The sequence below is a fragment of the Pteropus medius genome, unplaced genomic scaffold (genome assembly GCF_902729225.1).
Source record: "Pteropus medius unplaced genomic scaffold, Ma_sr-lr_union100, whole genome shotgun sequence".
Taxonomy (NCBI): domain Eukaryota; kingdom Metazoa; phylum Chordata; class Mammalia; order Chiroptera; family Pteropodidae; genus Pteropus; species Pteropus medius.
The window spans coordinates 1820620-1837840 of record NW_024341894.1 but is presented as its reverse complement, the minus strand read 5'-3'; the positions used below and the strand labels follow the sequence as shown (position 1 = coordinate 1837840).

The following is a 17221-nucleotide window of genomic DNA, read 5'->3' as shown; positions in this document are numbered from 1 at the left end:
AGTTAATATTTTTTAAGCTATGTATACGCATTTTGGTGCCTTTTAATGTTGAAATAAGTGTGAAGTCATTACATTTTTATCAATACCTTAGTGTAGTAGTTGGGTAATACAAGTAAAGCATAGTCTAGATTTATTTTAATTAAATAATTATAACTGTGGAGTTCTTAATAAATTATATGATGTCTAGAATGTGTTTAAGTTATTTAAATGTTTACCAGTGGACTTGTGCTCTATGTTTGTTAAAGAAATCAGATTAATTATTATGATACCAAATGTTTCTTGCGGTACACAATTTGCTCTCAAAATTGCATGTTGTAAAAACACATTAGGAATCCTTAAATCAATATTTTACAAAGGCAAATATATGCATAACCATTCTCCTTTTAATCATTAAACACATAATTAGCCATTTTCAGAATTTTAATTAAGAATAATTACTTTTTATAATTATCAGGATAGATAAGAACATATTTAAACATATAGTTTAATCTTTAGGCTGAAATTTCAGGATATTTATGGAAGGAGAAAAAAGTCATAACTGCTTATTAACTTTAGTTATAAAACTGAAGAGAGGGAAATATGTCACCTTTATTTTACTGAAAGTTTGGCTATAATTTGCAGTTTACTACTTGCATACTGCAAAGCTTATTAATTACTGAGTTGGTATACTTTCTTCTTTTAAAACTTACTTCGTTTATCTAAGTTGTGGATATTTCTGCAGATTTTCAAAACCAGGCATAATATCTGCCTTTCTGACCTGATTATTAGAAGGGCAGAAATATTTGAACATCTACTATGTTCAAGATACTATTCTAGATAATAGGGTTATAGCTGTAAGCAAAACAAGAAAACTTGTTCTCATTGAGCTTATATTCTGGGGTGGTAAGGGAGAAAGCAGAGACATAATTTTTTAAGTAGACAAATGTATACTATTTAGATGGTTATAAGTACTATGAAGTAAACATTAGGTAGGTTAAAGGAAACAAAGAATCACAGAAGGTGATGAGTGTTCTTTTATATATAGATTGGTTGTATAATATTTCTGATGACATTTGAACAAAGATTTGAAGGAAGTAACATAAACCGTGGAGAATAGACTTTTGCAGGCAGAGGGGAAATCAAATGCAAAGACTCTGAGGTGAGAGGATGTGTGACATATTCAAGGAGTGGTAAGGAGGTCAGTGTGGCTGGTGTGAGCAAGGAGAGTATAGGAGATAAAGTCGAAGAGATCAGCTGGGACTGATTATGGAAGGCCTTGCAGGATGTGGTGACTTGAAGTTGGGTCGAAAGCACTTGGAAGGTTCTGAGCAGAAGATGACCTGATACTTTAAAAGATCACCTTGACTGTTATGAAAAGGATAGATTCTAAGGGGACAAGGATGAAAGCAAGAATACAAGTTAGATGGCTAATTAATAATGAGCATATTTAAGTGTACTTTTTAGAAAAATGCAAATGCACACATGTACAGTTTTGTGTAGAATGTCCGGTGCCTGATATGTTAGATTTTTATCTACTTTCTTTGTAGCCCTGGTAAATGATTCTGAACTCACAAGCTTGACAAACAAATAAGGAACTATTATGATATGTCAACCTTACCAATGAAGTACCTTTTTGGAAAATTACACACACATATAATTCAAACATACAAAAATGTAGCAAATAATAAAAATAATATAACACCGATGTACTCATCAGTAAAATTTGTCAAATCTTAACATTTTGCCACAATTTCTTTCCTTTTTATTTTTGAAGAAAATTTAGAAACACCACTGAAGTCCCTTGTGTACGTACTCTTCTTTGATTCTATTTACCTTGTTCCTGTCTTTATCTGAAGGAAATCTTTTCCCTCGATTTAAGTATTTATTATTTCTGTGCATGTAACTATGTATAAATAATATATGTTATTTGCATTTTTCTTTCTGCTTTTTCCCAAACAGCTTTTTTGAGATGTAATTGACATATAATAAAGTACACAATTGGATAAGTTTTGACATATGCATACACTGTGATACCATCACCCCAGTCAAGATAATGAATATATCTTTTGCCCCCCAGAAGTTTTCTCATACCCCTTTGTAACCCTCCTTCTTGCTTTTCCCTCCCACATCCCTCTGTACCCCTCCCCACTCTCTACACATGCACACACTCCCCTACTCCTAACCCCCAGTGCCCAAGCAACTACTAACTTGCTTTCTGTCAGTATACGTTAGTTTAGATTTCCTACAATTTTATATAAGTAGATTCATGCAATATGCACTCCTGTTCTTTTGGGAGGTTGGGGCTGGCTTTCACTCTGCATAAATAATTTGGGGTTCATCCATGTTGTAATGTGTCTCAGTTTTTTTATTCCTTTTTATCATTGAGTAGGTACTCTGTTATATAGATATACCACAGTTTGTTTATCCTTTCATCTTTTGATGGATATTTGGGTTGTTTCTAGTTTTTTGGCTATTATAAACATCTGCTATGAACATTTGAGTTCAAGGCTTTTTATGGACAAAGGACTTTATTTCTCTTGGATAAATACCTATGAGTGGAATGACTAGATCATATAGTAGTTGTTATTCTTTAACTTTTTAAGAAATTGCCAAACTCTTTTCCAGAATGGATGTACCATTTTATATTCCCACCAGTTCTTTCATATCCTTGAAAACACTTGATATGGTTAATCTTTTTAATATTAGCCATTTGTAGTTAGTCTGTAGTGGTATCCCATTGTGATTTTAATTTTTATTTGATTAATGATGTTTCCATTTTATTTTTAATTATTTTTGTTCCATTTTATCTTCTTTCCTGTCTTGCTGGCTATAACTCTGTTATTTTAGTGGTTGCCTTAGGGTTTATACAGCTTATTACAGTTTATCTTTCAGTGATATTATACTGTTTCACATATGTTTAAGAACCTTACAATATATTCCTGTTTCTCCCTTCCCAATCTATATGCTATTGTTGTCAGATTTTTTTTATACTGTATGTTATATACTTTGTAATGTTTAAACAGTTGATTATCTTTTCAAAGAATTTAGATATTAAGGAGAAAAATCTTAATATATTTACCTATGTCATTTCCATTTCTGGTATGCTTAATGCTTTTGTGGAAATCCTTATTTCCATTTGGTATCATATTCCTTTTACCTGAAGACTTCATTTAACATTTCTTGGAGTATAGTTCTGCTGGTATGAAGTCTTTCATCTTTCCTGTATCTGAAAAACCTTTATTTGGCCTTTGTTTTTAAAAGGAATTTTGCTGTATGTAGAATTCTACATTGACTTTTTTCTTTTAATGCTTTAAATATGTTTAGCTATCTTTTTACTTGCTTTGTTTCCAATGAGAAATGGGTTTCATTCTTATCTTTGATCTTCTATATGTAATATGTCTCTTTGGTTGCTTTTATGATTTTCTCTTTATCATGTTTCTTGTGCTTTGAATTTGTTGAGCTTCTTGGATCTCAAGGTTTATAGTTTTTATCAACTTTGGAAATTTTTTGGCCATTATTTCGTCAAATAATTTTCTGTCCCCTGCATCTCTCTTCTTTAGGGACTCCAATTACACATATGTTAAGTTGCTTGAAGTTATCTCACAGCTAACTGATGTTCTTTTAAAATTTCCTGATTATTTTTTTTTTCCTCTATGTGTTTCATTTTGGATAGTTTCTATGCCTTCGTGTTCACTAGTCTTAGCAGCAGCAGTGCGTAATATGTTGTTAATCCATTCTGTTTGATTTGTGTCTTTTTTTAATATCTTCCATGTCTCTACTTAACCTTTTGATTATATAGAATACAATTATAATAACTGCTTTAATATCCTCTGCTAATTCGAATATCTATATCAATTATAGGTCAGTTTCAGTTGATTGATTAATGGGTCATATTTTCCTATTTCTTTGTAGGTCTGGTGATCTTTGATTGGGTGGCCTTTGCCTGGCTGGGTGCTAATGTTTTCATGCTCCTATAAATTTTCTGGAGCCTTGTTCTGGCATATAGTTACTTGGAAACAGTTTGATCCTTTTAGGTCTTTTGTGATTTACAAGGATTGACGAGAGTAATGCTCAGTCTAGGGCTAATTATTTTCCTACTACTGAAGTAAAGCCTTTCTGAGTGCTTTACACATGTCCTGTGAATTAAGAGTTTTTCCAGTTTAGCTGGTGGAAGGAGGGAGATGCTGTTTCCAGCTTTCAATGAGTGCTGAACACTGTTTCCTCTAATTTTTTTTTGATGTTTTTTTTTTTTCCCAGCCTTGGGTAGCTTCCTCATGTACATGTTCTGGTCAGTGCTCTGCTAAATACTTGAGGTGACCCCTCTGCATATCTCCAGGGTTCTCTTTCTGTGTAGCTCTCTCCCCTCCAGTACTCTGTTCTGCAAACTCTGTGGAATTTTATTATGAAACTGCAAGTAGAATAGGTTTGTTTTCTTCTCAGGCATAATAAGACATTAGCATTAAGAAAAATTTTGTGATCAGATTTAGAAACTAAGTAAAAAGTGGGAAATTTATTACTACTGTAATAGTGCACTGAAGAACATTAACCTGGCTTTCATGGAAACTTAATCAACTTAGTTTCCATAGCAGTGGGGATGCAGAGCTTGTTGAAAACGCAGATTTCTGGGCACCTTAGCAATTCGGATTCAGTAGATTTCAGACCACATTTGGAAAGATACTGCTATACAGAGAGTTTATCCCAGTTTCTTAGGTAGCACAAACACACAAAATAAAATCAGCCATGGAACTTGTAGAAGTGAAATATGACTTTCTTGATTTTACTAGGAGACATGTAGAACACTTGAATTATCTACTTATTAATTTAAAAAAATAATTAAAAGGGAGAAGCAATGGAAAGCAGAGGGAATGAGGAAGAGAGAGAGTAAGCAGAAGTTAATAGAAAAGAAAATATTAGAGAGAAGCAAGGCCAGATAGAGAATGGAAGAGAAGGCAGAATAGTAGATTCCAAAATGAATGCTATTAAAAGGTAAATTGTTTTAGGTTATTATAAGCTACAGAGAAATTTAAACTTAAGTTTTGCCTTGAAAAATTTATGAGCCGATTAATCAAGACTTAGGATCTTTGACCTTTACTCTGACTGGCATAGGTACTATAGAGCCTCAGGGAGGAAATTAAATCTAAGGCATCATTAATTGTAAGATATAGCATTATTTTGAGTGCCTCTAAGAAAGAAAAAGTGGTGTCAGTTAAAAATGGCACAATGCTTTTTTAAAGATACATTCCAATTTTAGAGATGTTAAAATGTGGAAAAGATACTGTCCTAAAATTGATGAAATATAGTATATGGAAAGCTTCTACCCTCTCCTCTACTTCTGTCATTTCCCAGTCTAGTCTTTCTATTTAGCATGTTCTATTTTCCCAATATTATTCTTCAGGGACAGCTCAAGTCTCACCTTCTTCAAGAAGCCTGTCTAGATCCTTACAGTAAGATGTCTCACGTGTCTTTGATCATGTTTCTTATGCCCCTTTCAATTTTGAATATTTCCCCTTAATAAAGAATCAAAAGCAAAATAGGAGTTGAGTTGTTCTGCTTTCTCTGCGTCATCTGTTAACATTATACCATCTGCCCCAAGCAGTAGGTCTAAACCTTCTTTCCTGTTCTTCTTGCTCTACATGTATTTTTTTAAATCCTTTTTATTGTTCTTAACATTTTTCACCAGCCTCCGCTCATTCTGGGCTCTTCGCTTACACGATTCTCCACATTTCATACCACTCTTGCATTCATCCTTGTTCACATGCCTTTCCTTTCATTTTTTTTTTTTAAACTAGTTTCTTAAATTTTGAACCTATTATAGTACACCTTACACAACTATTTTGGATTCTTAAGGTGTCACTTTCTTAATAGATTAACCTTTTCTCATAGTGTCAGAATTTTACTTTTTAGAAACTATCTCTCTTTTTAAAAAGATCTTCCTACTGCAATATAATTTCTGCTATGGCATCACAAAACTATTTTCTCTAAACTTGATTCACTTTCCTAAAGTCACTGTTTCACTAGGCCTTGCGGATACAGTGGTGAAGACAACTGGCCTAATACCTGTTCCTACAAACTTTACGGCCTCCAGTTGTATGAATGTCCAGCAAGGAGATTCATGATGAGATTTCTACTCAATTTACTCCACTCCAAATGCTTTCAATTTTTTGTTTCTATCTTTAGGTTAATTGACCATACAAGTAAGTATAATATTATTTTCTAAAAATATAATTAAAACCTTTTACTGTGAAATATATGTGCTATGAAATGCATAAAACATAGATATTCCCTTAAACAAATTATTATACTGTGAACATTCATGTAACCACAACTCAGATCAAGAAATAAGACAATTACCAGCCTTTGAGCCACGCTTCTCTTGCTCAGGCCCACTTCCACATCTGGAAGTGTACTATTGCTTCTAATAAAGCTTTTCTTTTCTGCTGTAAAAAAAAAAAAAAAAAAAAAAAGAAGGGAGGGAAGGAGAGAGGGAAGGAGGAAGGAGACAATTACCAGCATTCTAGAAGCCCCTCATAGCCTCTTCAAAATTATAACCACCTTTCTCCCTCAAAAGTAATCAATTTTTGATTTATATGGTAACTACTCCCTAGCTTTTCTATATAGTTTTATTACAAAGATGTATCATTTAGTTTAGGGGGTTGGCTCCATAGTGTAGTGGCTAGCATGTCTGCTTTACATGCAGAAGGTCCTGGGTTCGCGCCCCAGCTGGAGCCAGGGACCATACTCCAAGTGCCCGGTGCACCAGACCCTGGGAGCACCAGGCCCCAGGTGCACACTGCGAGTATGCAGTAGGAGACAGCCCACCTTCAGAGATCCAGTTCTTAAGGGGAAACGGCAACATCCATAGGTCAGGGGTGGAAGTGGTGTCGGGGGAAATTAAAGAGGAGGGGGAAAAAAAAAGAATTTAGTTTAATTTAGTCTCTGTTTGAACATCATATAAATTGAATTAAACAGAATATATCTTTTGTTTCTTGTTTGGGATTTGCTTATGTTGTTGTCTGCAGCAGTAATTTTCATTGCTGTATATGTTCCACTTTAGAAGTTTACACCATAATGTATCCATTCTATTCGATGGACATTCGGGTGTGTCCAGTCTCTATTACACATGCTGTTAACATTTATAGATATTTTTACTGGTACACATGTGCATACATTTCTGTTGAGTATATTCCTTGGACAGGAATTGCTGGTTCATCAGGCATCTTTATTTTCAACTTTAGTCGATAATGCCAAACTGTTTTCCAAAATAGTTATACTAATTTTACACTCCTTACAGCAGTAAATGTGAGTCACTGTGGGTGCCACATCCTCAGCAATATTTCATAAACTCAGTCTTTAATTTTAGCTATTTTAGTGGATAACTAATTTACATTAATTTACATATATCCAGATTATTAGAGAAATTGAGTAATTATTTGTTTATGAGTAGTGCCTATTTAGGATTCTTGCCCACATTTCTATGAGTTGCCTATGTCTTACTAATTGGTGAGAATTCTTTATTCTGCCTGTGGCCCCTTTATCAGTGTATGTGTTGAAATTTTCTTCTTCCACTCAGTGGTTAACTTTTCACTCTCTTAGTTGTGTCCCTTGGTAACTACAAGTTTATTTAGTTTAATATAGTCGAGGTTATTGATATTTTATAGTTATGCCATGGTTAAGAGGTCTTTCCCTCCAGTGTCATGAAGATATTCTTCAATTGTTTTGCCTATCACATTTAGGTCTACAAACCATTTGGTCGATTATTGTGTATGGTGGTGTATCCAGTTTTATTTTTTGCCATATGGATACTTGAATAACCAATCACCATGTTTTGGAAAGATCCTCTATCCCATCTCTCCCAGTCCTGTAATGCCACGTTTGTCATAAATTCAGTACATATATGTCTGTTTCATTGATGTATTTTTCTATTCTTGCACCAATACCACACTGTCTTAATTGCTGTGGCTTTATAATCAGTCAGTAGCTAGTAGAGGAAGTTCTTCAATCTGCCTTCTTCAAAAGCTAATCTCAGTCCTGTATTTGCATTTCCATATACATTTTAGAATCAGCTTGTCAGGTTCCACAAAAGCAAAAAGAATCTTTTTCAAATATATTCTTACTTATTGAATCTATATATTATTGAATCTGTAGATTCAAATTCTCTTCAACTTCATTGAATTAGTAGATACTGAGTCTATAGAGTAAATATATTTATTGAATCTGTTGATATATAGATGTCTATCAAAGTGACATCTTTGCAATATCGAATCCTCCAAACCATGAACATCTTATCGATTTATTATTATTATTACTTTTTTATATGATGTTGGATTTAAATAGATGACATTTTCTTTAGAATTTTTGCATCTTGTTCACAAGTGTGTGAAACTGATCTGAATTTTTTCCTTTTCTTACTCTTCTTGTTGAGTTTTGGTGTCCAGGTTTGCTATCATAAAATGAGTTAGAGAATGTTCTTTTTCAGTTCTCTTAAAGAATTAGTGTAATTTTCTTTAAATCTTTGGAAGAATTGGCCAGCAAAGCCATCTGTACTGGGATTCCTCTTGTTTGGTTGGTTTTGGTTTTATGTATGTGTTAGGGAAATAGGGGAGTTTCAAAATGTACCTTTAAGTTCTTAAATGGTTATATGACTTCAGATTTCTATTTTTTGTGAGTTTTCTAGGAATTTTTCTGTTTCATCTGACTTTTCTAGTTTATTGACAAAAACATGTTCATAATATCTTTTAATATATGAAAATCAGCAGTAATGTACCTTTTTTTAAATTTCCGATTTTGGTTATATGTGCCTTCTCTATTTTTTAATTACTTCTCAGCGATGTTTATGAATTTTATTAGTCTTCCAAAGGTCAAATTTTGGCTTTTTAAACCTACTGTATGCTTGTTTTTTCTATTTCATGACATTTATGTTCACAACTTTATCATTTTCTCCTTCCTACTGTCTTTGCATTTTTTTTTTTTGCTATTTGTTTTTTATATTCTTAAGATGAATGTTTATTTTATTAATTTTCAGGCTTCCTTCTTCTCTAATATATATGCATTTAGAGCTATAAATTTCTAAATACTGCTTTAGCTGCCTGTAAGTTTTAGCCTGCATTATTTTTTCTGATTCAGTTCAAAGCATTTCCGATTTCCATTATGATTTCTTCTTTGCCTTGTAGATTATTTATGTCTTCCTTCATTTCCAGACATATAGTGTTTTTACATATATTTTTGTCAACGATTTCAAGTTTAATTTTATGATCAGAATACATGGTCTGTCTGATGTCAATATTTCTGAAATTTGTTGAAACTTTCTTTAAGACTCAGTATAGAATCAATTTTTATTGTTCAAATTCTCTTGCATCCTTTTGTCCATTTGTTCTATCAGTTGCTGAAAGGAGTTTTTTCAAGCCTTTTATTATGATTGTGGATTTACTTATTTCTGTTTGTAGTTCTGTCGATTTTTGCAGAGAGAGAGAGAGAGTGTGTGTGTGTGTGTGTAATGGCTATGTTATTAGGTATACACAACTTTAGAATTATATATTCCTGGTGAAGAGTGATCGTATAACTGTTGTGGCTTTATGGTCTATTTTTTATGATATTAGTATTGCTATAGCAGGTTTTCTTTGGAGATGGGTTATTATATTTGAATGGTTTATCTTTTTTATTTTTATTTTTACTTTGAACTATCTGTATTTATGTTTTAGATATATTTCTTGAGTTTTGTATTTTTTCCAGTCTGAAAATCTTTATCTTGTAACTGGAACATTTGTTCAATTTATAGTTAATGTAATTGTTGATATATTTAAGTTTAAATCTGTCTCTCTGTTATTGTGTGCTTTCTACTTCTTCCACAGTCTTTGTTCTTTTTCATTTCCATTTTTACTTCTTTTAAACTGATCTTATATTTTTTATTGATCCAGTTGTTCCTCTGTTTGTTTTGGAATTATATACCCATTTACTGGAAATTACAATATATACCTGTAAACAATACAGATTATACAGATACCCTGGAATATTTTAGTTCTATGTGTGCCCCACAAATTAAATTCTATTTTTACATATTTTAATTATGTACATATTGAAAACCCCCAAGACATTATATTATTGTTTTATTATAGTTACTGATTATCTAGATTTACCTACATTTTTACTATTTTTTTAAGGCTCTTCATTTCTTTCTTTACCTACAACTTTAAGTCTGGAATAAATTATCATTCCTTCTGAAAGACACTGTTTAGTATTTCCTTTACTGTGTATTTGCTGGTAACAAATTCTCTCAGTTTTTGTTTGTCTGAAATGTCTTTATTTTACCTTTGGTCTTGAAGGATATTTTTGCTGGGTATAGAATTTTAGGTTGGTAGTGATTTTCTTTCTGTAGTTTGAATGTATCATTCTACTGTCTTCTGGCTCTCATTGTTGCTTTATGAAGTCTTACATGATCTTACTGTGTTTTTTGTTGTTGTTATTATTCTAGTCTTCTGGGGGCTGCACTGCCCTTTTTTTTTTCAGTGTTCATGGTTTATTTGGTGTTTTTGTTGGTATGACACTTGGATAGTTTGTTGCATTGTTTATGATAACTCATAATTCATTATATCAACACATTAGAGGAAAACTTATGATTATGCCAAAAGATTATTTTAAAGAGAGGGTAAAATTATTTGGAAAAGAATTGAGCAACTTTACTCAGAGAGAAATGCAAAGTAAAAAACAGTGAGATAACATGTAATACTGGCAGTATGTGGGGAAAATGGGCACTCATACTTTGGTGGTAGTGTGAATTGTTACAGCCTTTTGGGGAAAAAAACTGATCCTAGCTATTGAAATAAAAATGCACATTATCCTTTCACTGAGTACCATCACTTTTGGGAATTACTCCTAAAAAATAGAATAGTATATACTACATTACTAATATATACTTTTATAGCATATTAGGATTTATATTCAAGAACATTTGTTTCATAGTTTATAACAACTAAAAATTTGAAAAAATATGAATGACTGTTGATCAGTGGAGGAATGTTTGAATACATTATTACATCCACACTATGGAATATGGTACAGCCACTGACCAGAAGGGATATCCATGATGATATTGTTAAATTGGAGTATAGAATGACAAATTATATATTATTGTGCATAATATCCATTTTTTTTTTTGTAAAAAATTAAGGCTATATATGGCAGTGTTTGCATGAGCAATGAGACATGTGGGTTAAGAGGTGGTGGGATTAGTGAAGTAAGGAAGTCATTAAATTTTTCTTGTGTTTCTGCAGTGTTTGATATATTATGAAGAACATTTGTTACCTTTTTAATAATCACATTTAACGAAGGAAAAATGCTAAATAAATTTAAAGTATGAGGATGTGAATTCTAAAGAAGCTGTATTTGGTCAGAGACATAAAAAATAGAAAGTATTATGCATACCTTCTATTGTATAGAATACTTGTAATCATTTCTATTCACAACCATTATCACAAATTACCTCTGAAAATAAAAATATTTAATACTAAGATATATGGTAGCATTTTTAATGATTTTTTTTTCTTTTATAGCAACTCCGCTCCAATATTCGAGAAATGGAGAAGCTTTGTTTGAAAGTTCGAAAGGACGACTTAGGACTTCTGAAGAGAATGATAGATCCTGTTAAAGAAGAAGCATCAGCAGCAACAGCCGAATTTCTCCAACTCCATCTGGAATCTGTAGAAGAACTTAAGAAACAATTTAATGATGAAGAAACTTTTTTACAGCCTCCTTTGACCAGATCTGTGACTGTCGGTGGTAATGTACTAAGTCTTATTCTCAGTCATAGTAATGCAGATAATTAATGTTCACCTTCTTGTGTAGATATTGTAGATAATATATAAGTCTCCAGGGATCACTTCCTAGTACCGCATGCTGAATTCTTGGACTACGAATGTGCCTGGAAGTACACATCCTAGAAGTTTTGTAGGATAAAATTTTGAGGCTATGCTGTATTAGGCAGCACTACAGGGCTTCAAGTACCTATTTGTCTAATATATTGAAAATCAGTTTTAAAGTATTTCCAAAGGAGAATGTCATCCTTGTCTGCAGAGAACTCTCCCCTCATGTCTAGGTGTAGGGGTGACCTAGTCAGTCATATTTTTTCTTAGGCATTCTAATTTCCACAGGAGATGTTAGATCTATCTCTCAGCTCAGTTTTCTGAATTTAAATGAAACGTAAAAACAAAAATCTATAGGAATGCCATCAACTTTTATGAAGTGATACTCTAGGAAACAGCCCAGTGAAATTACTTACTATATCTCCACTAAGAATGTAATTGGTAATTGTTTATTACATTATAGTAATGTCTTTATAAGGAACTCTGAAAAAATAAATCTTTTTTAATGCATAGTAGTACTTCAAAGCAATTGGTCTTTTTTTTATAATCTTATGAGTATTAAATGGCAACACCAATAAGGTTTCTCTACTTGAGTTATTTACTAGAAAGCTTAAATTTAAAATTTTTAACTACCAAAAGCCAAATTTTTAAACTATTGTGGTTTTATTTTATAATTGCTTCCCCTGTTTTCCCTTTTTTGTTTTAGAGTTTGTTTTTTATTTTTAATTAATGCCATCTTATTACATTTTATATATGTTCTAAGCTGCCCTAAATCTTTATGGAAAAGGTGGAGTATAAATAAATTACAGATTAGTATAGAATCTAAGAGAGGCTACACTCACCCAGTTTTTCTCTTTTCATTTATCTAGGAGGTTCCTGTACTACTCCTTCTCTCCAAAACCAGATTATTTTTAATGTTAGATTTTCAGTGCTAATGATTCAGTAATTTATAGGGAGATAGAAAAAAATTAGAGGAAACATTTAGGCTATCATCCTGAGCTTCTGGGTAATCTTGCTTTTATTGTATCCTTAGTACCTAGCACATGGTAAGTACATAGCGCATAGTATATAGTGCTTGGCTCATAGTGGACCATTAATGTTTTATAAATAAATGAGTAAATATATTTTTAGAGACTTTTTTTTATTTCAGATATGCTGTAATCACTTCACTCTGTGGATAACCAGTACTAAAGTGTTATTTTGGGGAGAAGGAAATGTTAGCACTCAACCCTTAAGTTAATGAGTATTTGGGAAGGATGCTTTTTGATAGTTTGTAGCTACTGTTTACATTATTCTGTTTATATGTAATTATTACCACCATATTGATGGGGCTGAGTGCTGTTCTTATCATTTAGTACTAACTGATACTTTATGTGCATGTACAGAGAAACTGGGCTTTATAGTTCCATGTGATAAAAGGGCTGTTTTATACATCCAGACATTTTTGACAGTTGTGATGGCAGTAATAACAGTGAAGATATGCTGGATATTCTGGAAAGAGTTGCTGGCATCAGTCTCTTTTGCTATGTATCTTTGAATTGCCCATCATCAGCAAACAAAAATTTTGAGTTCTGAGAGTTTTCTCACAATGTCATACTATTTTAAAACTTGCTTTAATTTGCATTTTATTATCACATTATTTGTGTTTCTACCAGTAGAACTGTTTGGGCTCAACAAACTTGGGTTTATATATCATCAGAGGAATTGGGCAGTGACTAGAAGAAGGCAGTTTACCTAGTTTGCTGGCAATTAACTTTCTCCATAGAAAGCTGACTGCTGTAAAAAAAAAAAAAAAAAGTTTGGTAAAATTTGAGGAAGCATGTGTACAGAGGAAATGAAAAAGATTGGGGCAGAGCCAGAGGATGAGAGAGAAGAAATAACAGGTGAAATACATTTTTCTACTTTATTGATTCTCAAACTTCTCAATTCATGGTACACCAGATTGGCCTAAGATCTAATCACTTGCCACTGGGAGAAACTACAAAGTTGAATCTCTGAAAACAATGCTGATTTGATTAAAACAGTCATTCCATTTATAAAAATACCTAAGTTATACCTAAAGCAATAATAGAATTTCAGATTCTGAATGGTCTGCCGGTCAGATTGTGCTTTGACTTTGAATCCATTGCCAACATTAAGCAGTTAAAATTAAATATCTCACCAAATGCTTGAGTATTTCACCAGATATGAGAGTTTCTACTCGGTTGCCTTAAATCCAGATATGTTATAACAAATGAATAATTGAGAGGATGGGAGGGAAAGAATATGAAAAGAAAGCAGCTAATTTACATAAGACTTTAGTAGTGGAGTAGGAATTGAATTTAGTCCGTGTGGTTGTCCTTTAGCTATAGACTCTTTTCTGTCATTTTATATGTTATTATCTAGTGCTCTCTGGTTTTTCCTTATTTTTGCTTTAGATACTCATAGTAGTGACAGCCTATACAGAAAAAAATGTATTTGATTTGCAAAGAAGTTAAGTACCTTAAAAAAACCTTTTCCTTTAAAAATTCAATCTGATTCTAAATAAATTGGTTGGAAACATCAGCAGAGATTCAGGACCAATGTTGCTACATTTCCATGAGACAGATCAAAATTCAAAAATAGTTTTTCATTTACAGATAGAAATAACAAGTAGAATAGGACATTTTATGTTCTCTGGAGAATAAAAGAAGCTTATTAAGCTTCGGAGAAAGCTGTGATGATTTTGCTGTTTCTTTTGTCCACATTCTGAGAGTTCCTAAAGCAAATCTTCTCTGTCAATCTTGCTTGATCTGAGAAACTCCCTTCTGTCTCACTTTTGTGTGTCTAGTTTCATTTTTAGCATATTACTTCCCACCAAGAAAAGTGATGAGCCTAAAGATTTGATTTGTATTTAGAAAGGTATATCAAGTCATACAGACTGAATCTTGCTTCTCTCCATCTTTGTCTTTCTTACTCCCCATCCAGCACACAACTTCACCAGCACAACAGGAACAGAATATTACATTTTAAACAAATATTCACAAAAGAAAAGAATCCAATACTAATACTGCTGGGAACTTTAGACTATCATATTGAATTTGATGAAATATTAGATTTTATCACAAGTATGTACATGTACTGAACTGTTTTGTAAAATATGTAGATGGTTTTCGAATATTATTCAGAAGATATGTTTTCTATTGGTTTTAATTTTCTTAAAAATCCTCCTTTGCAGCTAAATTAAACCACGACTTAGAAGTCATTTTATTTTGATAGATTTATGTAGATGATCAATAAATTCATTTTATTGTTTTTAAGCTTTCAGAACATGAAAAATTTCAAGAAATGCTTTTGAATTAATTTAGATTTATAATGACATTTTTTCTAATGTAGTTAAAGTATAGTGGAAATTTCTTATATATTGTGTTGTAATCCTTAGTAGAATCATTGCCTTTTATGATAGATGGAGAAAGGAAGTCGGAGTGGGGAGAGGGAGAGAATGAGTATAAATAAATGAGTGAATGAATGAGTGAATGTTTAGGCATATAGAGAGAAGGGAAGTTTTATGTCTTAAATGTTATTAAGCTTATTTCTCACTTCAACTAAAAATATCTTCATGCTTATATAAGTTTCTAGTCAATAATAAGGTTTACAACTGGAGTTTGAAAAACAGCGATGAGTTACATATATGTATATATATTCTTTATGCCCTTTACACTTGCAGTTGTTTGCATGTGGATGGAACTGAGATGATTATGTCATATGAAACAATAGCAATTTTGACTTATGAGGACAGGGTAAGAGTTCTTCAGCCTTCTTTAGCCTTCTTTCCTGCAGCTATAATCTGTCACAATGTTTTGCCTCATATATGTAACAATTTGTAAAAGTTCCAAGTCAGTGGATGACCACTGAGGTACTGATTTTAATACAATCTGGAATAAATGAATTATAGAAGTTGTAGAAATTAAAGGGTTTCCTTTCTTAATTATTAGTCATGCCTCAAATTGATTAGTGATGTTCAAAGTTGTAAGTTTACAGCAGGATTTTCCATGGAAGAGAACAGATTTCTTTGTCCTACAACTCCATTTGAACTAAGATGCATATGCATTTTGGTTTCAAGTGAGATGTGACTTAAACATTTCTTATTTTTTACTGAGGGAGATCTTTAATGTTTGCTTAAAATGACAAACGTTTCCCATCCCTTCATTTTTTAGATCAAGAACTTAAAAATGATAATCTCTCCTCATTTTGTTACATATTCTGGCATACTTTATTTGAATCCTCTCTAATAGTATAAAGGTTGTGGCTTAAAAAATCTTTCAAGTGGGCATTGTGGTGTCTATGAAGTTATGCTTTACATTTGGTCTGTCAATAATGAAATTATTATTCATCAGCCTATTAAAGAAGTTGGAGTTCTTGTAATAGGAATATTAAGTAGAAGAAAGGTGTTAGAGTAATTGATTTATCTTGATTGAAATGAAAATTTAAGTGTCTATGTGATAACTTGGAACATAGGGTAAATAACTCTTAGGCATTTGTAAAAATTATAGAGAGCTTTTGAAATATTAGATACTTGCCAAAATATTGTAATGTAAAACTTCGTATCTGATGTTTTTGCTCTTCCCTTAAGATAAAGAAATGTATTCAGATAAGAATCAAAATTAAAAGAACTCAGTCAATTCTGATAAGCCTACAAATTACTTTTCAGTCAACGGACTATATGCCCTTCCTAAACAATGTAGACAGGTTTGTTTTTCCCCCGAGAAGTAAAACATTCATAAATTTTGAAAGTAAAATAGTAATGCAATTTTATAAAATACAATTCTCTTATAGGCTAGGCTGAAAAAAAATTGAGCATGAAGATGGACTTAGAATTATAATGACTTACATTTTGGAGTAGATTAGGTCTCACAAGTCACTCTCATTTCCCTGCTTCTAACCCTTCTAAAGGGTTAGAAGATAAAGTCCAAAGTCTTTAACTGGTGTACCAAGGCCTCTTCTAATCATCTATAATGTTTTATACTTGTAACTCTATATCTTTGACTTTATGCTTTGGGAAGACCAAACTGCTGATTTTATGTTAAGCTATATTGTTTCTTCTTTGAGGGCCTTTTTCATGCTGGTCTCTCTACCTAGAATTTATATTCCTATCTTCTTTGCCTAGTAAGATCACATTTTTTAGGAAGCTGTCCTATAAACTGCACACCGTACCAAGCTGGGTCCGATGCCACCCCACCCCATTGGAACTCCCACACAATATTATATGTATCTATATCTATTTATTTATATATTAATGAACTATCTTACTGTTTTAGGATTGTATCTTTGCAGGTCTAACTCTTCTAGAATAGAAATTCTTTTTTTTGTTATTTATTATTATTATTTATGCCTACAGCACCTGGTATTCCTAGGTGGTCTCTTATCCA

The 17221-nt window shown here is 32.3% G+C and overlaps 1 protein-coding gene across 8 annotated transcripts in view; it reads left to right on the top strand.

The window, feature by feature from the left end:
* The window catches only part of STX17 (syntaxin 17), a 51326-nt gene that overhangs the window by 18903 nt on the left and 15202 nt on the right, over nt 1-17221 (top strand). For all 8 annotated transcript variants that reach the window (XM_039855955.1, XM_039855911.1, XM_039855919.1 and 5 more), the window contains one exon: nt 11526-11751. In XM_039855955.1, coding sequence (XP_039711889.1) covers nt 11526-11751 — 226 coding nt within the window. The remainder of the gene's footprint in view (nt 1-11525; nt 11752-17221) is intronic.